Here is a 27,676-nt window from a genome sequence, read left to right as displayed (position 1 = left end):
AGATGAACTCTATCCACTAGAGTGTCCAAAGCATTTTTCTCTGTTAGTCAGCTTTTCCTCACTGTGACCAAAATACCTGATAAGAACAAGATAGAAGCAGAAAAGTTCATTTGGGGCTCATAGTTTCAGAGGTCTCAGTCCATGGTTGGTTGACTCCATTTCTCTGGGTCTGAGATGAGGCAGAACATCAGGTCAGAAGAGCATATGGTAGAGGACAGTAGAGTGAATTTTAAATAAGGTTTTAAGAAATACACATGACTTAAGTATTGATTACCAAAAGTGAGACTCTTCTTAAAATCAAAAGTAATAGTAAAGTTTTGGTATTACAGCCAAGATGTAGTTAAGGGAATTATATCTATAATTTTAATTTATAATAAGTTACATTAGAGACACACAATACTCTCAGAGAGTAATGAGGAAGAAGAGGGACAAAGAAGGATTCTCAGAAAAGGAATATGACAAAGAGAAAAGCATGAAGGAGGGCTGGGGTTGTGGCTCAAGCGGTAGCGCGCTCGCCTGGTGTGCGTGCGGCCCAGGTTCGATCCTCAGCACCACATACCAACAAAGATGTTGTGTCCGCCGAGGACTAAAAAATAAATATTAAAAAAAATATCTCTCTCTCTCTCCTCTCTCACTCTCTAAAAAAAAAAAAAAAAAAAAAAAAAAAAAAAAAAAAAAAAAAAAAAAAAGCATGAAGGAAATAACATAAAGCTTATGGCTAGGGAAAAAGAGAAATTATGTATCAAAAAAAAAACAATGTATTGGGAAAAAAACAGTTTTCTCCTCTTCTATACTTTTATAATACTGTTTTTTTGGGGGCAGGAGTGGGGTACTGGCGATTGAACCCAGGGCTTAACACATGCTAGGCAAGCATTCCACCACTGAGTTACATCCCAACACTTTTTATTTTGAGACAGGTCTAAGTTGCCCAGATTGGCCTAGAACTTTCTTTTTTTTTTTTTAAGTTTTATTTTTCTGATTGCAAGTTAAATACAGAGTTTTAATTTTATAGCTTAACAATGAAGGGTCATACACTGAAATCAACACATATACCTAGTATTTCAGTCTAAGTTTGTCCACATACACAGCTGAAATTTTATTTTATTTTTTTTTTCTGATTTATTTTTTTTTTATTTTTTTTTTATTGGATGTTCACAACTTTACAAAGCTCATGACCAATCATATTTCATAAAATAGAATCAGTTGGGTTATGAACTCCCATTTTTTCCCCAAATACAGATTGCAGAATCACATTGGTTACACATCACATTTTTACATACTGCCATATTAGTGACTGTTGTATTCTGCTACCTTTCCTATCCTCTACTATCCCCCCTCCCCTCCCCTCCCATCTTCTCTCTCTACCCCATCTACTGTAATTCATTTCCCTCCATGTTTGTTATCCCATTCCCCTAGTAAACTCTTAAATGTAATTTTGTATAACAATGGGGGTCTCCCTCCATTTACATGTGATTTCCCTTTTTTTTCTCCCTTTCCCTCCCGCCTCATGTCTCTGTTTAATGCTAGTCTTTTCTTCCTGCTCATCCTCCCTGTTCCGTTCTTAGTTGCTCTCATTATATCAAGGAAGACATTTGGTATTTGTTTTTTAGGGATTGGCTAGCTTCACTAAGCATAATCTGCTCTAGTGCCATCCATTTCCCTGCAAATTCCGTGATTTTGTCATTTTTTAGTGCTGCGTACTATTCCATGGTGTATAAATGCCACATTTTTTTTATCCATTCATCTATTGAAGGGCATCTGGGTTGGTTCCACAGTCTAGCAATTGTGAATTGTGCTGCTATGAACATCGATGTGGCAGTATCCCTGTAGTGTGCTCTTTTAAGGTCTTCAGGAAATAGTCCGAGTAGGGCAATAGCTGGGTCAAATGGTGGTTCCATTCCCAGCTTTCCCAGGAATCTCCATACTGCTTTCCAAATTGGCCGCACCCGTTTGCAGTCCCACCAGCAGTGAACAAGAGTACCCTTTTCCCCACATCCTCGCCAGCACTTGTTGTTGTTTGACTTCATCATGGCTGCCAATCTTACTGGGGTGAGGTGGTATCTTAGGGTGGTTTTGATTTGCATTTCCTTGACTGCTAGAGATGGTGAGCATTTTTTCATGTACTTGTTGATTGATTGTATGTCCTCCTCTGTGAAGTGTTTGTTCATATCCTTGGCCCATTTGTTGATTGGGTTATTTGTTTTCCTATTGTCTAATTTTTTGAGTTCTCTGTATACTCTGGATATTAGGGCTCTATCTGAAGTGTGAGGAGTAAAAATTTGTTCCCAGGATGTAGGCTCCCTATTTACCTCTCTTATTGTTTCTCTTGCTGAGAAAAAACTTTTCAGTTTAAGAAAGTCCCATTTGTTGATTCTTGTTATTAACTCTTGTGCTATGGGTGTCCTATTAAGGAATTTTGAGCCCGTCCCCACAATCTGTAGATCGGAGCCAACTTTTTCTTCTATCAGACGGAGAGTCTCTGATTTGATATCTAGCTCCTTTATCCACTTTGAGTTGACTTTTGTGCATGGCGAGAGGAGGGGATTCAGTTTCATTTTGTTGCATATGGATTTCCAGTTTTCCCAACACCATTTGTTGAAGATGCTATCCTTTCTCCATTGCATGTTTTTAGCTCCTTTATCAAGTATAAGATAGTTGTAGCTTTGTGGGTTAGTCTCTGTGTCCTCTATTCTGTACCATTGGTCCACCCGCCTGTTCTGGTACCAGTACCATGCTGTTTTTATTACTATTGCTCTGTAATAAAGTTTGAAATCTGGTATCGCTATACCACCTGATTCACACTTCCTGCTTAGAATTGTTTTTGCTATTCTGGGTCTTTTATTTTTCCATATGAATTTCATGATTGCTTTATCTATTTCTACAAGAAATGCCATTGGGATTTTGATTGGCATTGCATTGAACCTATAGAGAACTTTCGGTAAAATCGCCATTTTGATGATGTTAGTTCTGCCTATCCATGAACAGGGTATATTTTTCCATCTTCTAAGATCCTCTTCTATTTCTTTCTTTAGGGTTCTGTAGTTCTCATTGTATAGGTCTTTCACCTCTTTTGTTAGGTTGATTCCCAAGTATTTTATTTTTCTTGAGGTTATTGTGAATGGAGTGTTTTTCCTCATTTCCGTTTCAGAAGTTTTGTCACTGATATACAGAAATGCCTTTGATTTATGTGTGTTAATTTTATATCCTGCCACTTTGCTGAATTCATTAATTAGTTCTAGTAGTTTTTTTGTAGACCGTTTTGGGTCTTCTAGGTATAGAATCATGTCATCCGCAAATAGTGATAATTTAAGTTCTTCTTTTCCTATTTTTATGCCTTTAATTTCTTTTGTCTGTCTAATTGCTCTGGCCAGTGTTTCGAGAACTATATTGAATAGAAGTGGTGATAGGGGGCATCCCTGTCTTGTTCCAGATTTTAGAGGGAATGCCTTCACTTTTTCTCCATTCAGAATGATGCTAGCCTGAGGCTTAGCATAGATAGCTTTTACAATGTCGAGGTAAGTTCCTGTTATCCCTATTTTTTCTAATGTTTTGAACATAAAGGGATGCTGTACTTTGTCAAATGCTTTCTCTGCGTCTATCGAGATGATCATATGGTTCTTATCTTTAAGCCTATTGATGTGGTGGATAACATTTATTGATTTCCGTATATTGAACCATCCTTGCATCCCAGGGATGAATCCTACTTGATCATGGTGCACAATTTTTTTGATATGTCTTTGTATCCGATTCGCCAGAATTTTATTGAGGATTTTTGCATCTAGGTTCATTAGAGATATTGGTCTGTAGTTTTCTTTCTTTGAGGTGTCTTTGTCTGGTTTCGGAATCAGGGTGATGTTGGCCTCATAGAATGAATTTGGAAGAGCTCCCTCTTTTTGTATTTCCTGAAATAACTTGAAAAGTATTGGTATTAATTCTTCTTTAAAGGTTTTGTAGAACTCCGCTGTATACCCATCCGGTCCTGGACTTTTCTTGGTTGGAAGTTTTTTGATTGCTTCTTCTATTTCATCTATTGATATTGGTCTGTTTAAGTTGTGAGTTTCCTCCTGACTCAGTCTGGGCAAATCATATGACTTAAGAAATTTATCGATGTCTTCACTTTCTTCTATCTTATTGGAATATAGGTTTTCAAAATAATTTCTAATTGTTTTCTGTATTTCTGAAGTGTCTGTTGTAATATTGCCTTTTTCATCCCGTATGTTAGTGATTTGAGTTCTCTCTCTTCTTCTCTTCGTTAGTATGGCTAGGGGTCTGTCGATCTTATTTATTTTTTCAAAGAACCAACTTTTTGTTTTGTTAATTTTTTCAATAGTTTCTTTTGTTTCAATTTCATTGATTTCTGCTCTGATTTTAATTAGCTCTTGCCTTCTGCTACATTTGCTATTGTTTTGCTCTTCCTTTTCTAGGGCTTTGAGATGAAGTGTGAGCTCATTTATTTGTTGGTTTTTCCTTTTTTTGAGGAATGACCTCCAGGCAATGAATTTCCCTCTTAAAACTGCTTTCATTGTGTCCCATAGATTCCGATATGTTGTTTCTGTATTTTCATTTATCTCTAAGAATTTTTTGATTTCCTCCTTTATGTCTTCTGTAACCCATTGATCATTCAGTAACATATTGTTCATTGTCCATGTGAAGTAGGATTTTTCCTTCCTTCTTTTATCATTGATTTCCAGTTTCATTCCATTATGATCTGATAGAGTGCATGGTATTATCTCAACCCCTTTGTATTTACCGAGGGTTGCCCTATGGCATAATATATGGTCTATTTTTGAGAAGGTTCCATGTGCTGCTGAGAAAAAAGTATATCCACTTGATGATGGTTGATATATTCTATATATGTCAGTTAAGTCTAGGTTATTGATAGTGATATTGAGGTCAATAGTTTCTTTATTCAACTTTTGTTTGGAGGATCTGTCCAATGGTGAGAGAGGTGTGTTGAAGTCACCCATGATTATTGTGTTGTGGTCTATTTGATTCTTGAACTTGAGGAGAGTTTGTTTTATGAACGTCGCAGCGCCATTATTTGGTGCATAAATATTGATAATTGTTATGTCTTGTTGGTGAATGGTTCCTTTTAACAGTATATAATGTCCTTCCTTATCCCTTTTGATTAACTTAGTCTTGAAGTCGATTTTATTCGATATGAGAATGGCCACGCCTGCTTGCTTACGAGGACCGTGTGCTTGGTATATTTTTTCCCAACCTTTTACCTTGAGTCTGTGTATGTCTTTTCCAATCAGATGTGTCTCCTGGATGCAACATATTGTTGGGTTTGTTTTTTTAATCCATGTTACCAGCCTATGTCGCTTTATTGGAGAGTTTAAGCCATTAACGTTTAGAGTTACTATTGATATATGGTTTGTACTTCCTGCCATGTTTGATTATTTATCTTTTTTTTTTTTCACCCTAATTTAGTTTGTTTCTCCATGATTAGCTTTCCCCCCTTCCTCTGTCTTTACCGAGGCACTTCCCGCTGATGGTTTTGGTTATTGTTTTCCATTTCTTCCTCGTGTAGAGTTTTGCTCAAGACGCTTTGCAATGCTGGTTTTCTGGCTACAAATTCTTTTAGCTTTTGTTTATCATGAAAGATTTTTATTTCGTTGTCGTATCTGAAGCTTAATTTTGCTGGATACAGAATTCTTGGTTGGCATCCATTGTCTTTCAGTGTTTGAAATACGTTGTTCCAGGCTCTTCTCGCTTTCAGCGTCTGTGATGAAAAATCCGTTGTCAACCTTATTGGTTTACCCCTAAATGTAATCTGTCTCTTTTCTCTTGTAGCTTTTAATATTTTCTCCTTGTTCTGTATATTGGATAGCTTCATAACAATGTGTCTTGGCGTTGGTCTACTGTGATTTTGTGTGCTCGGTGTCCTGTATGCATCTACAATTTGTATATCTGTTTCCTTTTTTATTTCTGGAAAGTTTTCTGTAATTATCTCATTCAGCAGGTTATTCATTCCCTTGGCATGAATCTCTGTGCCTTCCTCTACCCCGATGACTCGTAAGTTTGGTTTTTTTAAGTTATCCAAAATCTCTTGGATGTTTTTCTCGTGATTTTTTACCAGCCTGTCTGAGTTGGCTAGACTCTTTTCAAGTTGATATATTTTGTCTTCATTATCTGACGTTCTGGCTTCTACTTGCTCCACTCTGTTAGTGATAGTCTCGATTGAGTTTTTAATTTGGTTTATCGTTTCCTTCATTTCTAGAATTATTGTTTGATTTTTTTTAATAATCTCTATCTCCTGATAAAGATTCTTAACTTCTTCTTTTATCTGTTTTTGTAATTCCTTTTCAATGTGATCTTTAAGGTTCCTTTCCATCTGTCTAAGGTGTTCCTTGAGTTCTTTATATGGCCATTTTTCTGATGACTCCAGGTCCTCCTGAATATTTAGGCTGTCCTGCATTGTTTGTACTCCTTTTCTTCCTTGCTTTTTTATGCTCATGATACTTCTTGTTCTGTTTGACTGCTGAGTTACTGTTTACTCTTATAAATTTATTTGATGCTTGGGAGGAGAGGTATTAGAGGGGAAGGGAAGAAGTCACTAAAGAGAGTGAGTGTAGGCAGGTGGGGTTCAAGAGAGGGGGAATAAGAAAGTTGAAAAGAAATGAATAGACAAAAGAGAAAAGTGAGATGAAAGAGAGAAAAAATGAAAAAATAAAAATTTAAAACAAACAAACAAAAAATTATAATGGTATTAAAAAATGGAAATTGAAGTTTAAAAAAAGAATAGTAATAATAATAGAATAAAAAGAATTAAAAAAAATTGAAACCATTGATAAGAAAGTTAAAGAACAACAACAATGTCAACTACAAAAGGTGAAAATAAAAAAAAATACTAATAATAATCATTAAAAAAAAAAGAATAATAATAATAATAATAAATGCAGTCATAGAGCTCGATTAACTTCTCTTCCAGTAGGTGGAGCTATGCCCGCTGGGCCAGGCTTCTCCTCTTGATAGGTGGAAACCGATCACTGTGCCTCAGCTCTTCTTCCCATACTGTGCGAGTCTCCAGTCCTGAGTGCTTAGGTCCTTCTCTTGTGGTTCCTCAATCCAGGCCCCACTCGCCTGTGATGCTTACCACATTACTGGCCACACGCCGGGTCTGCTGCTCCTGGGAGCCCTGTTTTCCAGGATGCCTGGGCACACCCTTTCTGTTTTCCTCCCTCGGACCCCCAGGGCTTGGGGCTGAGGACCCCCAGCGAGTTTGTTTGCCCTCAGGTAGCAACTCCCCTGGTAGCTGGTGCAAGGGACCTCTGTTGTCAGTCCTGGTGGGAGCGATAACCGCGTTTTTGGGCACCGCGCTGGTCCACGACCTTAGCAGCGCCGCCGCGGCCTCCGCTGCTCCTCGGCCCGGTGCCTAGCTCCTGGGGCCCAAGCGGCTGCCGCTGCGGCTCTCCAACCCCCTCCTCCGGAGCACGGGTCCCCTCGCAGGGGGATGCCCAACGACCCCAGAGCAGGCTCTGCCCCAAGGTGCAGCAGGGAACAGGCGACCGAGGCGCTTGAGGCCGTGGTCCAGCCTTCAGAGGACAGGGCTCGGCATGCAGCCCAATTCCAGTCTCTAGATGTGGCTGCTGGACCGTGTAGACAAGGCCATCAAGGCAGCATGCCGAAAGCAAATGGCAGCTCCCGTGGAGTGGGTTTTCGGCCCCGAAACCCCAGCCCAGCCAACAGTTTCAGACCACTAACTCTCCCTGTATAGACATTATTCAAAAAAAAAAAAAAAAAAAAGGGCGGGGTGTACTGAGCTTTCTTTGCCTCAGGTACTTAAGATCCACTGCTGATTACCCATTCAGCTTCTCCGCAGGGGGCGAAGTGAAAGAGGAAGCATATGGGCGCAAAGCGCCCGTGGCTCTGAACAGGAAAGCGTCCGGGAGCCAAGCGTCTCTTTTTCAATCTTTTTGTTTTTTTTTCTGCTGCTTGGCCGGGTGGTCCATACAGACTAATGGTGAAAGGAGCTCTAACAAGCTGTGCAAAGTCTCTATTAAAGCCGCTACTCTGAGCACCAGTTTCAGCACTTCAGCAACCCCCGTATGCAGCCCAGTTCGCTATTTCATAAAGGCTTGGTTAGATTCCCTTCACGTCGCCTCCTGCGCTGGGTGGGTGGGGGGCTGTTTGGCGTGCGGGCGGGGACCCTTATCGCTGGGCTCGGCCGCCTGGGGCTGTTTGCAGAACCAGGCAGGCGGCGCCGGAGGCGCCGTTTGGCGGCGGCTGGCAGTGAGACTGAACCCTTGCACCGCGTGGCCAAGATTCACTCGTCTAGGACAAACTGTCACCTCTGATAAACTTACTGATTCCCGGCAGGTCTCCTTTCCACGGAATTTTGCTAGAAGTCCCTCCGTAGGTAGATTCTAGGTGTATTAATGGGTCTTTCTGAACGCGTTACTGTGGAGATCCTGAAAATACTGCTTCTTCGCCGGCCGCCATGTTGGGTCCCCCCCACAGCTGAAATTTTAAAGGTAAAATTTCTAAGCTGATTCTAAGCTGCAAAAGCCTGAATTAAAATGTAAATGCTTCTAAATTGCAAAGCCTGAATTAAAATGTAAAAGACCGGGCATTGTAAAGTTTCTAAGCTGCAAAGCTTGAATTAAAATGTAAAAGACTAGGTATTGTTAAGTTCCTCTGCTACACCCAGAACCTGAAATTCCTGAGATAGTTAAAACAACTACTGGCCATTTAGCCTAGGGCCCTGTGCAGTTTGTCACAGGGCTCGAACCAATCAGTTTGAATGTGTACCCGCTTAGGAGTGACCAATCACCCCCCCACACCTGTTCCCGCCAATAAATGTGCTAATCATGTCTCAGAGTTGTTGTTCAATTTTCCTGCGCCTCATGATGATTTGTTCTGATGTATGCAAAACCCCCGCCCTCCCCAAAAAGTGTACTTAAGCTCTGCTTGACCTCTGCTCTGGGCTCTGGGCCGCTCTCCCTTCCTGAGTGAGCCTTGAGCCTCAGCGCGCTGAATTAGGATCCTCTTCAATAAACTCCCTCCTGCTCATTGCATGAAGCTGGTCACTTGTGGTCTCTTTCTCCAACGATTCGCCGAACCCTTACAAAATCAATTACAAGGTCTGGCCTAACAGATGCTAGGGGAACTTTTTTAAAAGTAGTCTTTACAGGTATTAAACAACTTCTTGCACACTGAAGTCATCATACATACAGGGCAAAGTCAGAGCTTTTGTATTTGCATTTATTCTTCATTTAACTTTTAAAACACTACTATAATTGAATATTAAAACAAAAACAATAGCAAGTAGTGAGCATATTATGATTATAGTCCTTCACTCACTCACTACTGCATATAAAATGCCTGCAGTGAGTGTTATTCACTGGCCCCATTAAGAGGCTTGACACTGAACACCACCTCTGGGATGATGTTCATCATCCTCATATGCTTCTCCATTATAATGGCGCCGTCTTTCCTGATTTGGATCAAAGTCCACCAGTTCTACCTGATCCATTTCATCAGTCTCTTCCACTTCCTTCCTCTCAGGTAGGAGTTTTTCCAGCAAAGAGAGTTTGTCAGGAGACAGCCATTTTCAGGAAAGTTTACCTTAAACTCGATGATTAGGCGACCCTTTTCATATGGTCTATGATAAATTGGCATACCTTCATTTAGCACACACTTTATATCTCCATGCTTGACAATCTGACCTGGATGAGAGGTGATGACTATGGTTCGATTATCAAGAGTAGATATTGGCTTCTGGAAGCCACATAATGCTTCCACCAGCTGTATGTCCATACACATGAAAAGGTCTTCTCCTCATTGAGTAAAAACAGCATGGTCCTTCTGATCTAATACAATGATAATATCTCCTGGTTCCAGTCCTGGCTCTTGGTCTCCTTCACCATGGAATGTTATCTTCTGTCCATCTTTCATGACTTTGTCAATATGAACTTCCAGAATCTTCTTCTCTCAAACTATCTTCCTTCCATTGCAGCTTTTACATCTATCTTTAGAACTGATCCGTTCCCCATGGCCCTGGCACTCCATGCACACAGACTGAATTTGCTGAACCATTCCAGGTCCTATCTGATGAATTCTTATTTGCATTCCAGTACCTCGGCAGTTGGGACAGCACTCTACTGCTCCTTTCTTACCACCTCGGCCTTCACATTTGTCACAAATCACATTCTTTTGCAGAGCCAGTTTTCTTGTTGCACCATTATATAAGTCTTCTAATGTTACTGAGAGCTGGTGCACAACGTTTTTACCTCTCCTTTCTCTCTGCATCCTTCCTCCTCCTCGAAAAAACATATCAAAGATGTCCATGGGGGAGCAAAACCATTACCTGCTCCACCCTCCTTAATTGCCTGTTCTCCTCCTTTGTCATATAATTCCCTTTTCTTGGCATCAGAGAGAACTTCATAAGCTTGAGAAATCTGTTTAAACTTTTCACCTTCATTTGGATTCTTATCAGGGTGGTACTTCAAGGCCAGTTTTCTATAAGCTTTTTTTAATTCTTCCTGGGTGGCACTGGGTTTGACCCCCAAAACATCATAGTAAGTGGTTTCTTTCACCATTTTCTACAGCCGGTGAGTGGGCTGGGGCCGTTGTGAGGGAGTGGGAAGGAGCGTGTAACTGTGTGCAGCCCGGGCAGCCGCTGCTCCTCCACCTCTCACCGAGCATTCTGGAAAGTTCCTGGCCTAGAACTTTCAATTCTGCCTCAGCCTCTGGAATTACTGGGGGTTTTAGGTGTGTGTCACTATGACTGGTTCTCAGAATATTTTATACTTCACTTCTTATCACCAAGATGTGTGGATTTTTCCTATACTGAACAATTCTCTAACACCAACTCGGTGTCCTATAATACAATTCAATTCTGACACTATCTACCTGGACTTAGCACCAGATCCCACAGGTTTAGGGTCAGTCTCACAAAACTGCCCTGCCCTCAAATAGATACCAGTAATAAGTCCCGGGCTATGATACTTCTAATTGACCAGTGGAAAAGTGGAGGATTTCACAAACCTCTCCAATCAGGGGTGGGGTTGTGGCTCAGTGGTAGAGCACTTGCCTATCAAGTGTGAGGTACTGGGTTCGATTCTCAGCACCAATATAAATAAATAAATTAAATAAAGATCCATCAACAACAAAAAAAAATTTTTTTAAAAATCTCCAATCATTTGTTACAAGAACTCACAAGACTCAGGGAAACTCTTTACATATATTTACCTTTTAACATAAAAGGATCCAACTCAAGAACAAACATATCAAAGAGATAGACAGGGAAAGACTCCAAAATAAGGAACACTATAGTGATTGATTTGGGGCGATTTGCCCCTCCCCACTCTGGGACATTTGACAATGTTTAGACACTTTTTTTCTTTTTTTGCAGTGCTAAGGATCAGAACTCAGGGCTTCATGAATTGGAGGAAAGTGTTCTACTACTGAACTAAAGCCTCAGTACCCAGAAAAACTTAAAATGCTAAGAATGAAGGGCTGGAATATAGCTTGGTGGAACAGTACTTGCCTATCATGCATGACGCTCTGGGTTCAATACCTGGTATCCAGGAAAAAAAATTCTTAAAATGCTAAGAATAAACTTAACAAAATATGAGCAAGTTTTATATGTATGCTACGTAATTTTCCTAAGGGACATAAAGTAAATCCAAATAAATAAAGATAAATGAAGATAAAGGAATGTTCCTGAAAATGTTCCTGAAAGTAAATCTCAGTACTGTAAATAGATTTATACTTTGCAAATTAATTTATAGTCAATGTAAATTCAATCAAAATACCAAAAGGAATCATAGGAAACTTGGTAAATAAATGTAAAATTCATATGCAAAATAAAAAAGTTCAGGTTTTATGGCGATATGAAAGGCTGGCCATTTCCTCTCCATAAATATCAAGGATAAAACTGGAGAGAATTATCAAAAACAATCATTTTAGGGCACTGGAATTTAACCAAAGGAAAACTGCAAATTGAAAACTGACAAAGTTATAGATTAGAACAAAGGGAAGCTGTGCCCTTCCTGAAAATGCTCCTAACTACTTACTTCTAGCTAGGATGATGAGCCGGTCAGTTTTACCAACATGACTTTAGCAAAAAAGAACTCAGCAGCTTTGTTGGCAAAAGGTATGACTCATTTCTGGGTGAGGGAGCAAAAACTTGTGGCTTTGCCCTCTTCAAGTGTGTCACCTTCCAGGAAGCCCCAAATGTCCAGCCATCTGGGAGCTCTCCAAACCCCACAGGGTTTTTGTGGAGACTTTAAATAAATTTTAAAAACAAGAAAAGAGCTTTAAAATTGTTACTCCTATTCTTACAATAAGAAAAAGTTAGAAAAACTAAAAGTCAAGTTTTCTTGGACTCATAAGAAAAGTGAGGTTACAGAGCAAATTATTACCCTGCAATAAGGAGAAAGAGGTTGAATCTAAGAAAAACAAAATGTCTATTTTTCCTCTCATCTCCCACCACAATCAACACAGACTTCTAACACCAGATGTGTAAGAATTTTTCCCCACCAGCAAGTGAGCAATCAGTTTTGCATCTGGGTGTTCTTTAATCCTGTTCAGTTCTGATACTATCTACTTAGAGATAGCATCAGATGCCATAGATTAACACCCCACTCCACTCCATTACTGTGGGAAGCCATTCTAACACGTGATTGGGTGACTCCCGTTAAGGGCCTGAGGCGCTTTGGCTATGTCAAAGCTTTCCCGACCCTTTCCTGATGAGAGAGCCCATCCGTGTGGGGGTGTGCCTGACCACTGACCCCGGGGACCCAATCACTGACCCTGACCTTGGAGTGCAGCCCCCCCTCAACCTTCATTGGATGGAATTCTCCCCTGAATCTCTTGTTCCCCAATAAAAGGCTACTCCCCGGCGTGTTCACTCTCTCTCTCTCCTGCTAGCCCTGAGTAATCCTCGCTGCCCTGCTGGGCGGCTAGAGGTGGGAACCAGAGAGGTGAGCCGTCTCGGACCTAGCAATATAAATAAGGTAACTGGTTTGTGTGTTTTATTTCGATCTCTTCTAACTAACTTTATGCCTAGAACCTCATTAATGAAACCACTGCGCAGGCCGCATGGTAGACATTACTTTAGATGTCATCACAAGCCCCAGGTGGTCTTTACCTGTGTTTCTGACCTGTGAAGGGTCCAAATAATTTTAATTTGAGTAAGTCCCATTTGTTGATTCTGGTTGTTAACTCTTGCGCTATGGGTGTCCTATTGAGGAATTTGGAGCCCGACCCCACAGTATGTAGATCATAGCCAACTTTTTCTTCTATCAAACGCCGTGTCTCTGATTTAATATCAAGCTCCTTGATCCATTTTGAGTTAACTTTTGTGCATGGCGAGAGAAAGGGATTCAGTTTCATTTTGATGCAAATGGATTTCCAGTTTTCCCAGCACCATTTGTTGAAGATGCTATCCTTCCTCCATTGCATGCTTTTAGCCCCTTTATCAAATATAAGATAGTTGTAGTTTTGTGGATTGGTTACTGTGTCCTCTATTCTGTACCATTGGTCCACCCGCCTGTTTTGGTACCAGTACCATGCTGTTTTTGTTACTATTGCTCTGTAGTATAGTTTGAAGTCTGGTATCGCTATACCGCCTGATTCACATTTCTTGCTTAGCACTGTTTTTGCTATTCTGGGTCTTTTATTATTCCATATGAATTTCATGATTGTTTTATATATTTCTAAAAGAAATGCTGTTGGGATTTTGATTGGCATAGCATTGAACTTATAGAGAACTTTTGGTAATATCACCATTTTGATGATGTTAGTTCTGCCTATCCATGAACAGGGTATATTTTTCCATCTTCTGAGGTCTTCTTCTATATCTCTCTTTAGGGTTCTGTAGTTTTCATTGTATAGGTCTTTCACCTCTTTTGCTAGGTTGATTCCCAAGTATTTTATTTTTCGGGGGGATATTGTGAATGGAGTAGTTGTCCTCATTTCCGTTTCAGAGGATTTGTCGCTGATATACAGGAATGCATTTGATTTATGCGTGTTGATTTTATATCCTGCCACTTTGCTGAATTCATTTATTAGCTCTAATAGTTTCTTTGTAGACCCTTTTGGGTCTGTTAGGTATAGAATCATATCATCTGCAAATAGTGATAATTTAAGTTCTTCTTTTCCTATTTTTATGCTTTTAATTTCTTTCGTCTGTCTAATTGCTCTGGCCAGTGTTTCGAGGACTATGTTGAACAGAAGTGGTGAGAGAGGGCATCCCTGTCTTGTACCAGATCTTAGAGGGAATGCCTTCAATTTTTCTCCATTTAGAATGATGCTGGCCTGTGGCTTATCATAGATTGCTTTTACAATGTTGAGGTATGATCCTGTTATCCCTAATTTTTCAAGAGTTTTGAACATAAAGGGATGCTGTACTTTGTCGAATGCTTTTTCTGCATCTATCGAGATGATCATATGGTTCTTATTTTTAAGTCTATTGATGTGGTGAATAACATTTATTGATTTCCGTATATTGAACCAGCCTTGCATCCCAGGGATGAATCCTACTTGATCATGGTGTATAATTTTTTTGATATGTTTTTGAATCCGATTCGCCAAAATTTTATTGAGGATTTTTGCATCTAGGTTCATCAGAGATATTGGTCTGTAGTTTTCTTTCTTTGAGGTGTCTTTGTCTGGTTTAGGCATCAGGGTGATGTTGGCCTCGTAGAATGTATTTGGAAGTTCTCCCTCTTTTTCTATTTCCTGAAATAGCTTGAAAAGTATTGGTGTTAGTTCCTCTTTAAAGGTTTTGTAAAACTCTGCTGTATACCCATCCGGTCCTGGGCTTTTCTTAGTTGGTAGTCTTTTGATGGTTTCTTCTATTTCCTCTATTGTTATTGGTCTGTTTAGGTTGTCTATATCTTCCTGACTCAATCTGGGCAGATCATATGACTTAAGAAATTTATCGATGCCTTCACTATCTTCTATTTTATTGGAGTATAAGGATTCAAAATAATTTCTGATTATCTTCTGTATTTCTGAAGTGTCTGTTGTGATATTGCCTTTTTCATCCCATATGCTAGTAATTTGGGTTCTCTCTCTTCTTCTCTTCGTTAGCATGGCTAAGGGTCTGTCGATTTTATTTATTTTTTCAAAGAACCAACTTTTAGTTTTGTCAATTTTTTCAATTGTTTCTTTTGTTTCGATTTCATTAATTTCAGCTCTGATTTTAATTATTTCTTGCCTTCTACTTCTTTTGCTGTTGTTTTGCTCTTCTTTTTCTAGGATTTTGAGATGAAGTATGAGATCATTTATTTGTTGGTTTTTTCTTTTTTTAAGGAATGAGCTCCAAGCAATGAATTTTCCTCTTAGAACTGCTTTCAATGTGTCCCATAGATTCCGATATGTTGTGTCTGTGTTTTGATTTAACTCTAAGAAGTTTTTAATTTCCTCCTTAATGTCTTCTATAACCCATTGATCATTCAGTAACCTATTGTTCATTCTCCAAGTGATGCATGATTTTTCCTTCCTTCTTTTATCGTTGATTTTCAGTTTCAATCCATTATGATCAGATAAGATGCATGGTATTATCTCTACTCCTTTATATTGTCTAAGAGTTGCCCTGTGACATAATATATGATCTATTTTTGAGAAGGATCCATGTGCTGCTGAGAAAAAAGTGTAACTACTTGATGTTGGGTGGTATATTCTATATATGTCAATTAAGTCTAGGTTGTTAATTGTGTTATTGAGTTCTATAGTTTCCTTATTTAACTTTTGTTTGGAAGATCTGTCCAGTGGTGCGAGAGGTGTGTTGAAGTCTCCCATGATTATTGTATGGTGGTCTATTAGACTCTTGAACTTGAGAAGAGTTTGCTTGATGAATATAGCTGCACCATTGTTTGGGGCATATATATTTATGATTGTTATGTCTTGTTGGTGTATGGTTCCCTTGAGCAGTATGCAGTGTCCCTCTTTATCCCTTTTGATTAACTTTGGCTTGAAATCTATTTTATTTGATATGAGTATGGACACTCCTGCTTGTTTCCGCAGTCCATATGAGTGGAATGATTTTTCCCAGCCTTTCACCTTCAGTCTATGTATATCTTTTCCTATCAAATGTGTCTCCTGTAGGCAGCATATTGTTGGGTCTTGTTTTGTGATCCATTCAACTAGCCTGTGTCTCTTAATTGGAGAGTTTAAGCCATTAACATTTAGGGTTATTATTGAGATATGGTTTGTTCCTCCAGCCATATTTGTTTATTAATGTTACTAAACCTGATTTGTGTTCCTCTTTGATTACTTTCCCCCCTTTACTGTCCTACCTCCCACTGATGGTTTTAAATGTTATTTTCGATTTCTTCTTCCTGTAATGTTTTGCCAAGGATTTTTTGAAGAGATGGTTTTCTAGCTGCAAATTCTTTTAACTTTTGTTTATCGTGGAAGGTTTTAATTTCATCTTCCATCCTGAAGCTTAATTTCGCCAGATACATGATTCTTGGTTGGAACCCATTTTCTTTCAGTGTTTGAAATATGTTATTCCAGGATCTTCTAGCTTTCAGAGTCTGTGTTGAGAGATCAGCTGTTATCCTGATTGGTTTACCCCTAAATGTAATCTGCTTTCTCTCTCTTGTAGCTTTTAAAATTCTCTCCTTATTCTGTATGTTGGGCATCTTCATTATAATGTGTCTAGGTGTGGATCTCTTATGATTTTGCACTTTCGGCGTCCTGTAGGCTTCTAGGATTTGGGATTCTGTTTCATTCTTCAAGTCTGGGAAGTTTTCTCGTATTATTTCATTGAATAGATTGTTTATTCCTTTGGTTTGGAGCTCTGTGCCTTCCTGTATCCCAATGACTATTAAGTTTGGTCTTTTAATGTTATCCCATATTTCTTGGATATTCTGTTCATGGTTTCTTAGCAGACTTGCTGAGCTGTCTATGTTCTATTCAAGTTGAAATACTTTGTCTTCATTGTCTGATGTTCTATCTTCTAAGTGATCTACTCTGCTGGTAGTATTGTCAATTGAGGTTTTAAGTTGGTTTATTGCTTCCTGCATTTCTAGGATTTCTATTTGTTTGTTTTTTATTACCTCTATCTCCCTGTGAAATTGATCTTTTACTTCCTGGATTTGTTTATGTAGTTCCTTGTCAAAGTGATCTTTTATTGTCTGATTTTGCTGTCTCATGTCTTCCTTGAGACTCCAGATCATCTGAAGCATGTATATCCTGAACTCTTTATCTGACATTCCATCTGTTGCAGCTATTACCTCTTCTAGAGTTGAGTTGACCTGCATTGCTTGTGGTCCTTTCTTTCCTTGTTGTTTCATACTGCTTGCGTTTCTTTCTGCTTGGTGAAACTGTTGTGGTTTTGAAATTTTCCCCCTATTTATTTATATTGCTCTTGTATAGTTGGGAGATCTCTCTTGCAGGGCAGGTATTGGCTGTGCTCCTCCTCTAATTAGGGTGATCTATGTACCTCGCTGGTTGGTCGCAGGTCTGCCCACCCTGCGGGCGCGGGTGGCGGCTCTACTCTGCCCCCACTCCAATTGTGGTGATGTAACTACCCCGCCCTCGGGTCGTTGGTCCTGATCCGGATGTGGGTGGCAGCTCTGCTCTGCCCCTACTCCAATTGGTGTGACGTGTCTACCACGCTGGTCGGCCTCTAAGCCTGTTCCGCCGGTGGGTCGCAGATCTGCCTACCTTGCAGGCTCGGGCGGCAGTTCTGCTCAGCCCCCACTCCCAGTGGGGGTACCTAACTGCCTCTCCAACGGGTCGCTGGGCCTTTTCCGGACATGGGCGGCGGCTCTGCTCCACCCCCACTCCAACCAGTGTGACGTGACTGCCTCGATGCTACTTGTCCACCACACTGGCAGGCTGCCGAGCCTGTCCTGCCAGTGGGTCGCAGGTCTGCCTACCTTGCAGGCTCAGACGGCGGCTCTTCACAGCCCCCACTCCAAATGGGGTGACTTGGTTACCGCGCCGTCAGGTCGCTGGTCCTGTTCCAGGCGTGGGCGGCTACTCTCCTCGGCCCCAGCTGCAGTTGGGGTGTCGTGATACCACGCCGGCGGGTCACTTGGCCTGCTCTGGGCGCAGGTGGCAGCTCCACTCTGCCCCCCAGGCCCCCACAGCACTCAGCAGGACCCGGACCGAGAAGCAGTCCCCGCAGGTTCCCCAGCCCTGGGCTAAAGCAGCTTCGGGAGCCAGAACCCGGCCTCTCCAATCCCAGCCACGCTCTGCTAGGAGCAGGCTCCACAGAGCAACCGCCACGGGTTCCCCAGCCCCAGGCCAAAGCAGCCCCGGGAGCCCGAGCCCGGCCGCTCCAAACTCTCCCAGCTCGGTGCACGCTCCGCTAGGAGCAGGGTCAAAGACACAGTCCCCGCGGGCTCCCCAGCCCCGGGCCAAAACTGTTCCGGGAGTCAGAGCCCAGCCGCCCCTCAGTGCACGTTCCACTTGGAGCTGGCCTCAGCACGCAGTCCCCGCAGGTTCCCCAGCCCCGGGCCAAAGCAGCCCGGGGAGCCAGAATCCAGCCGCTCAAAGTCTGGCGCACGCCTTGCCAGGAGCGAGCCCCGAAGAGTATTCTCCTCAGGTTCTCCGGTCCCGAGCCTGAGCGATCTGTCTGTGAGACGCAGGCAAGTACCAGCCTGAAATCACCTGTTCCGTAGTTGAATGAGCTGAGATCAGTAGAAAACAGGGATGATTACATCAGCTCTCCAAGATGGCGGCTGCTGTCCTCCTCCGTGGTCCGACCGGTGTCGAGAATCGAACTGGACCGCTTCTCTCCTCTGTCTCAAAGCCGGAACTCAGCACTAAGCACGGCCAGTGCACCGCTGGCAGGAGCCCCCTGAATCCGCATCGCTGTACTCCCTCTCCGGTACCTCACTGCTACCCAGTGCGCACCCTAGACTCCATCCGCGGGGCGGTCCGCCGACCAGGCTCTGCTACCCTCCGTGCAGAGAAATCGCCTGCGACCGAGCCCCCGCAGCTGAATCCCGCGCGCTGGAAATCCATCCTCTAGATTCTGGAGCACCTCAATTTCACTGGAAATTCCCAACAAGGTAGCCTTCAGCCGTTTCACCTCGTCTTTCTCCCGCACGGTGACGCGGCGCACTGGGGTGATTTACTCCCATCGCCGCCATCTTTCCAACCCCCCTACAATATCTTTAATTAATTTATTTATTTTTATGTGGTGCTGAGGATCGAACCAAGGGCCTTGCCCATGCTAGAGGAATGCTCTACCGCTGAAACACACACCCAGTCCCTCTACTTGTTTTTTTTTTTTTAATTAGTGTCTTGTGGATGTACATGATGGTGAGATTCACTGTGGTATATTCATATGTTCCTATACATACACACACACACACACACACACACACACACACACTCACAGATTCATTCCACTGTCTTTCCCTATCCCCTCCTTTCATACTTCTTTGTCTACTCCACTGATCTTTCTTCTTTCTTTTTTTTTTTATCCCCCTATCCCATTTTGGACTAGCTTCTACATATCAGAGAAAACACTCAATCTTTGTCTTTTTGGGACTGGCTTATTTCACTTAGCATGATAGTCTCCAATTCCATCCATTTACCAGCAAATATACAAAGTCTTTATGGCTAAGCAATATTCCATTGTGTACCACATTTTCTTTATCCATTGATATGTTGAAAGGTACCTAGGTAGGCTCCATAGCTTGGCTATTGTGAATTGTGCTGCTATACATATTGAAGTGGTTGCATCACTGTAGTATCCTGATTTAAAATCTTTTGTGAGGAGTGGGTGACTGGGTCAAATGTTGGTTCTATTCCTAGTTTTTTGAGGAATCTCCATACTGCTGTCCAGAGTGGTTGCACTAATTTGCAGTCCCACCAACAATGTATGAGTGTACCTTTTTCCTCACATTTTCACCAACATTTATTGTTATTTATATTCTTGATAATTGCCATTCTAACTAGAGTGAGATGAAAAATCAAAGGGGCGCTTAATGACCTATTATCAGACAAGGGAAGTCAGAGATTTTTTTTTTCAGTGCTGAGAATAGAGAATTTTCTTATAGCTAACTAAAGGCAGGGAAATATTAGAGTTTCTTAGGAGTCACTCTCAGAAAGAGAAGTTCTAATTTTGTTTTCCTGTGCTGTAGATTGAACTAAGGACCTAGCACTAGGCAAGTGTACCACTAATCTATGTCCACAGCCCTTTTTAATTTTTCATTTTGAGACAGAGTATCACTAAGTTGCCCAGCCTGCCCTCAACTTGCAATCCTCCTGCTTCAGCCTCCAGAGTACCTTGGACTACAGGCACGCACCACAGCACCCAGCTTACCACCCAAGTACTAAAACTTTGACTTTCACAGATTTTCCAGAATACATGCAATTAGCAGATGGCTCATATAACATAGTAAGTTCTATAATCAAATGTTGAGAACTATTATGATTGAAACTAATTGTCTTCACATCCTTACTATTATCTCTTCAGAGGACTTTCCTATCAATGCAACTTACCTGCATCATGACATTTAGTGTATATTTTTGATTTTCTCGCTTTGCTGTAGCTTTTGCTTCTGTAGCCTCCTTTGCTTTCTCCTGTGCTTGTAAAATAGATTTTTCTCTTATTATCTGCATCATCTCTTTGTCCACTAAAATATAAGGAATATTGGTAAACCAGGATTATGATAAATTCTTTGACTTAGGAGAAAACTACTTAATATACTAAATCAAGATGAGATTTATTCTGACCCAACTTCACAAGAAGTAAAAATATGTTTTAATATTCAACTGACCAGGGGTTAACATTAAAAAGATAAACAATTTATGGTAATAATAATACTGAGGGGGGACAGGAAGGGATCAAAGAGGGATGCACAGGAATGAGAGAGAAGAGAGGAGAGAGGAAGGAGAAAAGATGGAAGAATAGGAGACAGGAGAATACATTTGTCTTCCTTCCTTTCTGTTGAGAACTACTGCTATTTGCTTATAAACCTGATCATAGTGATTCATCCCTTGGTATCTCCTAGAAGGGAAGATGAGTGGAGATCACTTGAAATAATCCACCTGAAATAATCAATCATCTTCTAAAACATAGTATTCATTCATACATATAAAGAAGAGAGGGCCAGGCCCAAGAAAATTCCAAAGTAGCATTGACATGTTCTATGTACAGCTTTACCATTTGCAATTATATTTATTGTAGCTCAGTGTTTTACAAACTGCAGACTGTGGTCCTTTAATGGGTAAATTATCTTGGGGAAGGAGAAATCAGAACCTGAGAGAAAGAATCTGAGAGAGGAGGAAATTGGTGGGGGTGGGGGCAGGAGGTAGGTCTGAGGCCTCTCCCCAATCCTCTTCTATTTAGAAAGAAGGAAACAGACAATTGGATAGTTTCTGGAGCAGGAAAAAAAATCAAAAGAATACAATTTTACAAATGAAATTTTCCATACTTAAATGAAGAGTGTATCAAGAAGGAACTTAAAGAAAAAATTAAGTGGGGCAGGGCATGGGGGGTGTAGTTGAACACATCTGTGATCCTAGCTACTAAGGAGGCTGAGGCAAGAAAATAACAAAGTTGAAGCCAGCCTGGGCAATGTAGCAAATATCAAAATAAAAAACAAAAAGGGCTGAGATGTAGCTCAGTGGTAGAGCGTTTGCCCAAGGTGTGCATGGCCTTGGCTTCAATATTTATCACTGCCAGATTTAAAAAAAAAAAAAAAAAGAGCAGCAAATATGCTTTGAGTAAGGAGGCAGACAAGCTTAAAGCACAGGCTGGAGGTCCACAGAATTTTATGTGAAAAAAAGATTGTTAAATAAATAATCTCACTGAATTGCAAGTGAAACTGAGTTTCAATTCTAGAGGAATCTGAAACCTAGTTTCTGAGGTAGAATCAATGTCTATTAATTGCTATGTAAGTTAGTTTTAAGACTTTTGATTAGTTTAGATCAGAGACTTGCAAACTATTATCCAGGAGTCAAATCTAGAATACTGTTTCTCTAACCCACAAGCTATGACTAATTTTTCACTTTTTTTCTTTGAATTAGAGATTGAACCCACAGGTGCTTAACCATCGAGCCGCATTCCCAGACTCCCCGCTTTTTTGGTGAGGGGGACAAGGTCTCACTAAGTTGCTTAAGGCCTTGCTAAGTTGCATTCCTCCAGCCTCAGCCTTCACTTTTTTTTTTTTTTTTTTTTGGTATTAGGGGTTGAACCCAGGGGGCACTTAACTACTGAGCCACTTCCCTGGCCCTTTTTTGTAGTTTATTTAGAGACAGGGCTCACTGAGCTGCTTAGGGCCTCACTAAGTTGCTGAAGCTGGCCTTGAATTTGCAACCTCCCTCCCAGCCTTCTGAACCACTGGGATTACAGGCGTGCAGCACCACACCTGGCAGCCTTCATTCACATTTTTAATGATCAAAAAAAATTTTTTTAAATTTAGTGTCAAATAAAACTTAGATTAAATTCAAATTTCAGCATCCACAAATATCTATCATCTGTGGCTGCTTTTGTGCTACGGTGGCAGAGCTGAGTGGATGAGATAGAGACCATTTGACCTGCAAAGTCTATAAAATATTATCTGATCCTTTACAGAAAATGTTTGCTAATATGGCTGTCCATATAACTATGAAAGAGGAGAATCAAGTAGCCTTTCAATACAAACAGCTGTGTAAGACAGATTATAATGAAAGAAAATTCCCCTCTCACTTCTGGAGAAGGTTGCTATTAGGTTAAAATGAGAATTTGAGCCTGACTCAGCGGCGCACGCCTGTAATCCTAGTGGCTCAGGAGGCTGAGGCAGGAGGATTGAGAGTTTGAGGCCAGTCTCAGCAACTTAGCAAGGCCCTAAGCAACTCAGTGAGACTCTGCCTTTAAATAAAATCAAAAAAAGGGGGGGGGCTGGAGGATGTGACTCAGTGGTAAGCACCCCTGGGTTCAACTCCCAATACCAAAAAAAAAAAAGAAAGAAAGATTAGAATTTGACATAGAATAAAGTGTTTAATGTCAGATAATATGTTGTAGAAAAAGTATTAAGTTTTCCTGATAATTACCCTCCTGTTATATACTAAGAAGATCATGGATAAAATACTTCCTAGGGGAATTTGTTGGCCAGAAAGACACACATATAAACATCTAAGTCCGTAATTCTCAAACCTAACCCATCAGAATCACTTGGGGATGTGCTTGCCTCATCTGTTTATTTTTAAATAAGCCATTACAATAGATGATGGTTCTAGTCCCACTTAACATCAAAATTAAAATTATTAGGAAGAGTCAACATAAATGGAAGTGTTAACACTTAGTCTTAGCTCAGAAGTCAGAACACCCTGGTTGTGCTGTTTGTTTGTTTTTTGTGATGCTGGAAGTTGAACCTGGGGCCTTGTGCATTCTAGGGGACACTCTACCACTGAACCACATTCCCAGCCTTTGTTTTTTATTTTTTAAAACCAGAACATTTACTGGGTGGCTTGAAACTCTCAAAATGTACTGGATGTTGCAACAGCTGCCCTCTTGGGTTTAAGAGTTGTTCCTTCACAGAATCCATGCCTGAATCTGTGTGTACAATTTTTATGTGCCTCATTCAACCATATCTGGTGGTACTTTGTCTTTGAGTGTTGGCACTCCAGTTATACTTTCTCTTGCACTTGGCAGGGTAGCCATATTTGCCACAAGTCGACTTCTGAAGGTGACAGACCTCAGAGCCACAGATTCAGCACTATGTGTGCATCTTATTATGCTTTACAAAGGATTCTGGGAATGTTTTATGATATGTCTATCACAAATCACTGAGTCACAAAGGAAGGCAGGGGTGGGAAAACAGGAATCTGGTTTTTAAAAACTCCTTAGGATAATTTGGAACTCATTAAAGAAATCAAATAACATTTCTATGGAAATCTACCTTAGTAAGTATTGTCTGAACTAAAATACTAGATCATAGGAGGAAAAAACTCTACCTCAGTGCTGGTCTTGAGGATTAAAAATTAAATCCCACTGTAAGATACCAACAGAGTGTTTTTTTTTTTGGGGGGGGGAAGGGGGGATTGAACCCAGGGGTACTTAACCACGAAGCTGCATCCCCAGCCATAATATATATATTATGCTGAGACTGGCTTTGAACTCATGATCCTTCTGCCTCAACCTCCCAAGCCACTGGGATTACAGGAATGCGCAACTGTGCCTAGCCCAACATTCTCTCTCTCTTTTTTTTGTAGTTGTAGATGCCTTTATTTGTTTATTTTTATGTACTGCTAATTGAATCCAGTGCCTCACACATGTTAGGTAAGTGCTCTGCCACTGAACTATAGCTCCAGCCACCAACAGAGTCTTAATATAAAGAATGGTTGCAGTCCCTTCCATTCTTTTTTTCTTTTCTTTTTTTATTATTTATTTTTTAGCTACAGGTGGACACAATATCTTTTTTATTTTTTATGTAGTGCTAAGGATCGAAGCCAGTGCCTCACACATGCTAGGCAAGCGCTCTACTTCTGAGCCACAATCACAGCCTCCTTCCATTCTTTTTTTTTAATCTTATTTTTTTTTTTTGGTGGGGTTCTTTTTTTTGTCTTTTTTGGAACTGGGGGTCGAACCCAGGGCTTTGCGAATGCAAGGCAGACGCTTTGCCACTGAGCTACATCCCAGCCCGTCCTTCCATTCTTAATAGCACATACTTACAGTAAAATGACAGAAGCCTATGAGAAATTCTAGGTAGTAGATACAATGTACTAGAAGACATGGCAACTAGAAGAGGAAGGAGGAAAATAAAGGTAAAGCAGTAGAAGACAATTACTGACCCACAAAGCTTGAGCTGGGCAGTAGAAAAGAATACTACTTAAGAATACAGGAAACTAGGTTTACACAGAGATCTCAACTTTGGCTGTATAATTCCTGGAAAGCTCTTTTTAAAAACTGCCAATTCATGGGCTGGGGCTGTACCTCAGTGGCAGAGCACTTGTCTAGCATGTGTGAGGCACTGGGTTCGATCCTCAGCACCATATAAAAAAATAAATTAAATAAAGGCATTCTGTCCATCTACAACTACAAATTTTTTTTAAATGCCAGTTCCTGGGTATCACTCCCAGAAACTAATTTTATTGATCTAGGATGAGTTTCAGATGTCTGTATTTTTTATAAATTCAAAAAGTGATCCAAATATGTAGCCAGGGTTGAGAACCTCTGCTCTAGAGTGAAACTACTAAAGCTCTAGTTCCAGCCTGCCAGTGACTAGCTGTGTGATTTTTGCCAATTATTCAATCCTTCTACACTTAAAAAAAATATAACAATACCTAAATGATAAGTTGTTTCAAGAATTAATAGATATGTTAGTATCTAACACAAAGTAAGCTTTCCTTAAAGGCCACATCAGGAAGGCATAACCCTAAGATAAAAGCCCCCATCTCTTCTGCTTAATGTGTTCTAACTTTGAATAATTCCATCATTATGCTTATTTTTAAAAAATATTTATCTTTTGTAGTTGGACATGATAACTTTTATTTTATGTATTTATTTATGTAGTGCTGAGGATCAAACCCATGGCCTTGCACATGCAAGGCAAGCACTCTACCGCTAAGCCATAACCCCAGTGGTAGCTGAAGCACTTTCTCTTTCTCTTTTTTTTTTTAAGTAGGGGAGTACCAGGTATTAAACCCAGGGGAAATTAACCACTAAGCTACATTCCCAGCCCTTTTTAGTTTTTGAGACAGGCTCTCACTAAGTTTCTGAGGCTGGCCTCAAACTTGGAATCCCCCCCTAAGCTTCCAGAAGCACTGGGATTACAGGCTTGCTCCACCAAACCCTGGCAGTACTATCTCATTTTAATGCAGGTGCATCTATGTGTCTTTTTTTTTTTTTAATCTAGAAGAGCAATTGAAGGAGTTCAAGGCATGCCACACCAAAATATGATACTTTGGTATACTGATTATTTTGAGCTGAAAGAACTTGCAAAAGATCAAATAGATGCTTTCCCTGATCTCTTACCTGCCTAATGTCCAATAACAAATTCTCATAAAAAAACCCAATTGTCATAAATCCCCTCCCTTGGGGTTTCATTAACCAGGGAGTATTGGCTCCTTTTTTTTTTTTTTTTTTTTTTTAATATGGCATCTGGCTGTGTTGCCCAGGCTGACATTCAACATCTGGGCTTAAGTGATCCTCCTGCCTCAGCCTCCTAAGTACCTGAGACTACAGGCATCTGCTGCCCTGTTTAACTACTATCAACTCTTAGCACAGGAGTGCAGATTAGAAGTCCACAATGCACTCTAATAAACTTTGATACAAACTATTATATTTCCCATCTATTCTTTTAAAAAACCCATTTGTCTTTCCTAAATACATGCTGTCCTAAGTGGCCTACTCTTTCTCCTTCACCTTCCCCTATTAAGAAGGTTTATATAAGTCCACTAGCCTCAGCAACTTAGAGACCCTGCCTCAAAATTTAAAAATAAATAAATAAAAAGCAATGCTTATGTAGCACAGTGGTAAAGCATCCCTAGATTCAATCTCCAATACGGGGGAAAAAACTATATGAACTGAAATTTCACCACTTTTTTGAGTTATTCACTCTTTTTCTGCAATGCTGCTAAATATATAATATTAAAAGTTAATAAATCTGTAGGCACTTTCTCCTGTTAATCTGCCAGATTTTTCATGTACCAAGCTATAAAATGTAGAAAAGTTTTTCTTCCCCTACACAATATAGCTGTTTCAAAGAATTTTTTAAAGATATAAATCAGAAAAAAGCTCAAGCAGATGAATATCTTTTAATAAAGAACTTACCACCTGACATAGAAAGCGTCTCCCACATGACCGCTTCTTTTTTATACAAAGTAAAAACAATAGTGTCATTCCCAATCTTCGCTTTGCTGCTTGCATCGTCTATGGGAGCATAGAGAAATGCCTCAAATAAAAATGGAGGAAAGTTCACCTGTTCAGAAGAGACAAAACAGAAATTTGGCTGGTCACACAAATTAACGATACCAGCATTAAAAGAAATCCGTGTTAAAAAGCCAAACTAATTTTCCTAAAGCTTCACTAAATCTATTCTGGGTAGCAAAATTTAGCAAGACGTGAAGAAGCCCTGAGCTGATGTCCTTTATCTACAGATGAGATGTCACCTGTTTGTTTAAAAGAAAAAAAGAAAAGAAAAATTGAGAACGGTCCTCTGCAAGGAGGCTCGCTTTGCGCGCGCCCAGCCGCGCAGTCGCCGAAGGTTCGGGCCACACCCCCGGGCGGTCGGCACGACTAGCGTCCCAACCTTGAGATAGTTTTCGGTGCAGAACACGTCCGCGTCTCTGACACAGACGCCTCGGAGGGGCAAGGAGAGGAAGACCGCAGTCTTGGTCTGCTGCCAGCTGTAATTGCTAACCAGCAGCGGCATCCCGGGAGTGACAGGAGCGGGAGGGTCCGCGGGTTGCTGCCGGCGACTCCTCGGTTTCTAGGGAAGCTGGGGTTACCACGCGTCACCCCTTCCGGGTCAGGCCGGGCGGGGAGCCCCTGGCTCCCAGCGTGCCCCGGGCGCCCTCTGTCATCTGGTGACTGTCAGGCCCCGCATCGGACTGCAGTGTCAGTCGGCTTCCTGGGGGTTGCCTTCCTCCACTCCTGCTGCTTGAATTTCCAAAAAGTAGACTTAAGAACAGTCTTCATGCCTTAGAATGCAAAGAAAGGATGTGGGCTTAATGGCTCAGGAAAGCGGCCGAGGAGCAGGTGTGACACCTGCGTGTTACTGGAACCTTGAACCTTTGTTCTGACCAAGGCTATTTGGAGTTAGCACCA

The 27,676-nt window shown here is 40.9% G+C and overlaps 1 protein-coding gene and 1 pseudogene across 3 annotated transcripts in view; both read right to left on the bottom strand.

The window, feature by feature from the left end:
* DNAAF4 (dynein axonemal assembly factor 4) overlaps window positions 1-27,343 on the bottom strand; it is a 62,739-nt gene extending 35,396 nt beyond the window's left edge. For both annotated transcript variants that reach the window (XM_081292755.1, XM_081292756.1), the window contains exons 1-3: window positions 27,159-27,343; window positions 26,681-26,828; window positions 20,425-20,558 (exon numbers count right to left, since the gene is read on the bottom strand). In XM_081292755.1, coding sequence (XP_081148881.1) covers window positions 20,425-20,558; window positions 26,681-26,828; window positions 27,159-27,281 — 405 coding nt within the window. In that variant the 5' untranslated portion in view covers window positions 27,282-27,343. The remainder of the gene's footprint in view (window positions 1-20,424; window positions 20,559-26,680; window positions 26,829-27,158) is intronic.
* Window positions 9,356-10,544, bottom strand: LOC308648060 (dnaJ homolog subfamily A member 1-like; annotated as a pseudogene). Its single transcript has one exon. The product of its transcript is annotated as a dnaJ homolog subfamily A member 1-like (transcript).
* Window positions 27,344-27,676: the final 333 nt, after the last annotated feature.

This window comes from Spermophilus citellus (assembly GCF_964194105.1).
Source record: "Spermophilus citellus genome assembly, chromosome: 4".
Classification (NCBI taxonomy): Eukaryota; Metazoa; Chordata; class Mammalia; order Rodentia; family Sciuridae; genus Spermophilus; species Spermophilus citellus.
Note: the sequence above shows the minus strand (reverse complement) of the source record. Positions and strands in the feature narration are given on the sequence as shown.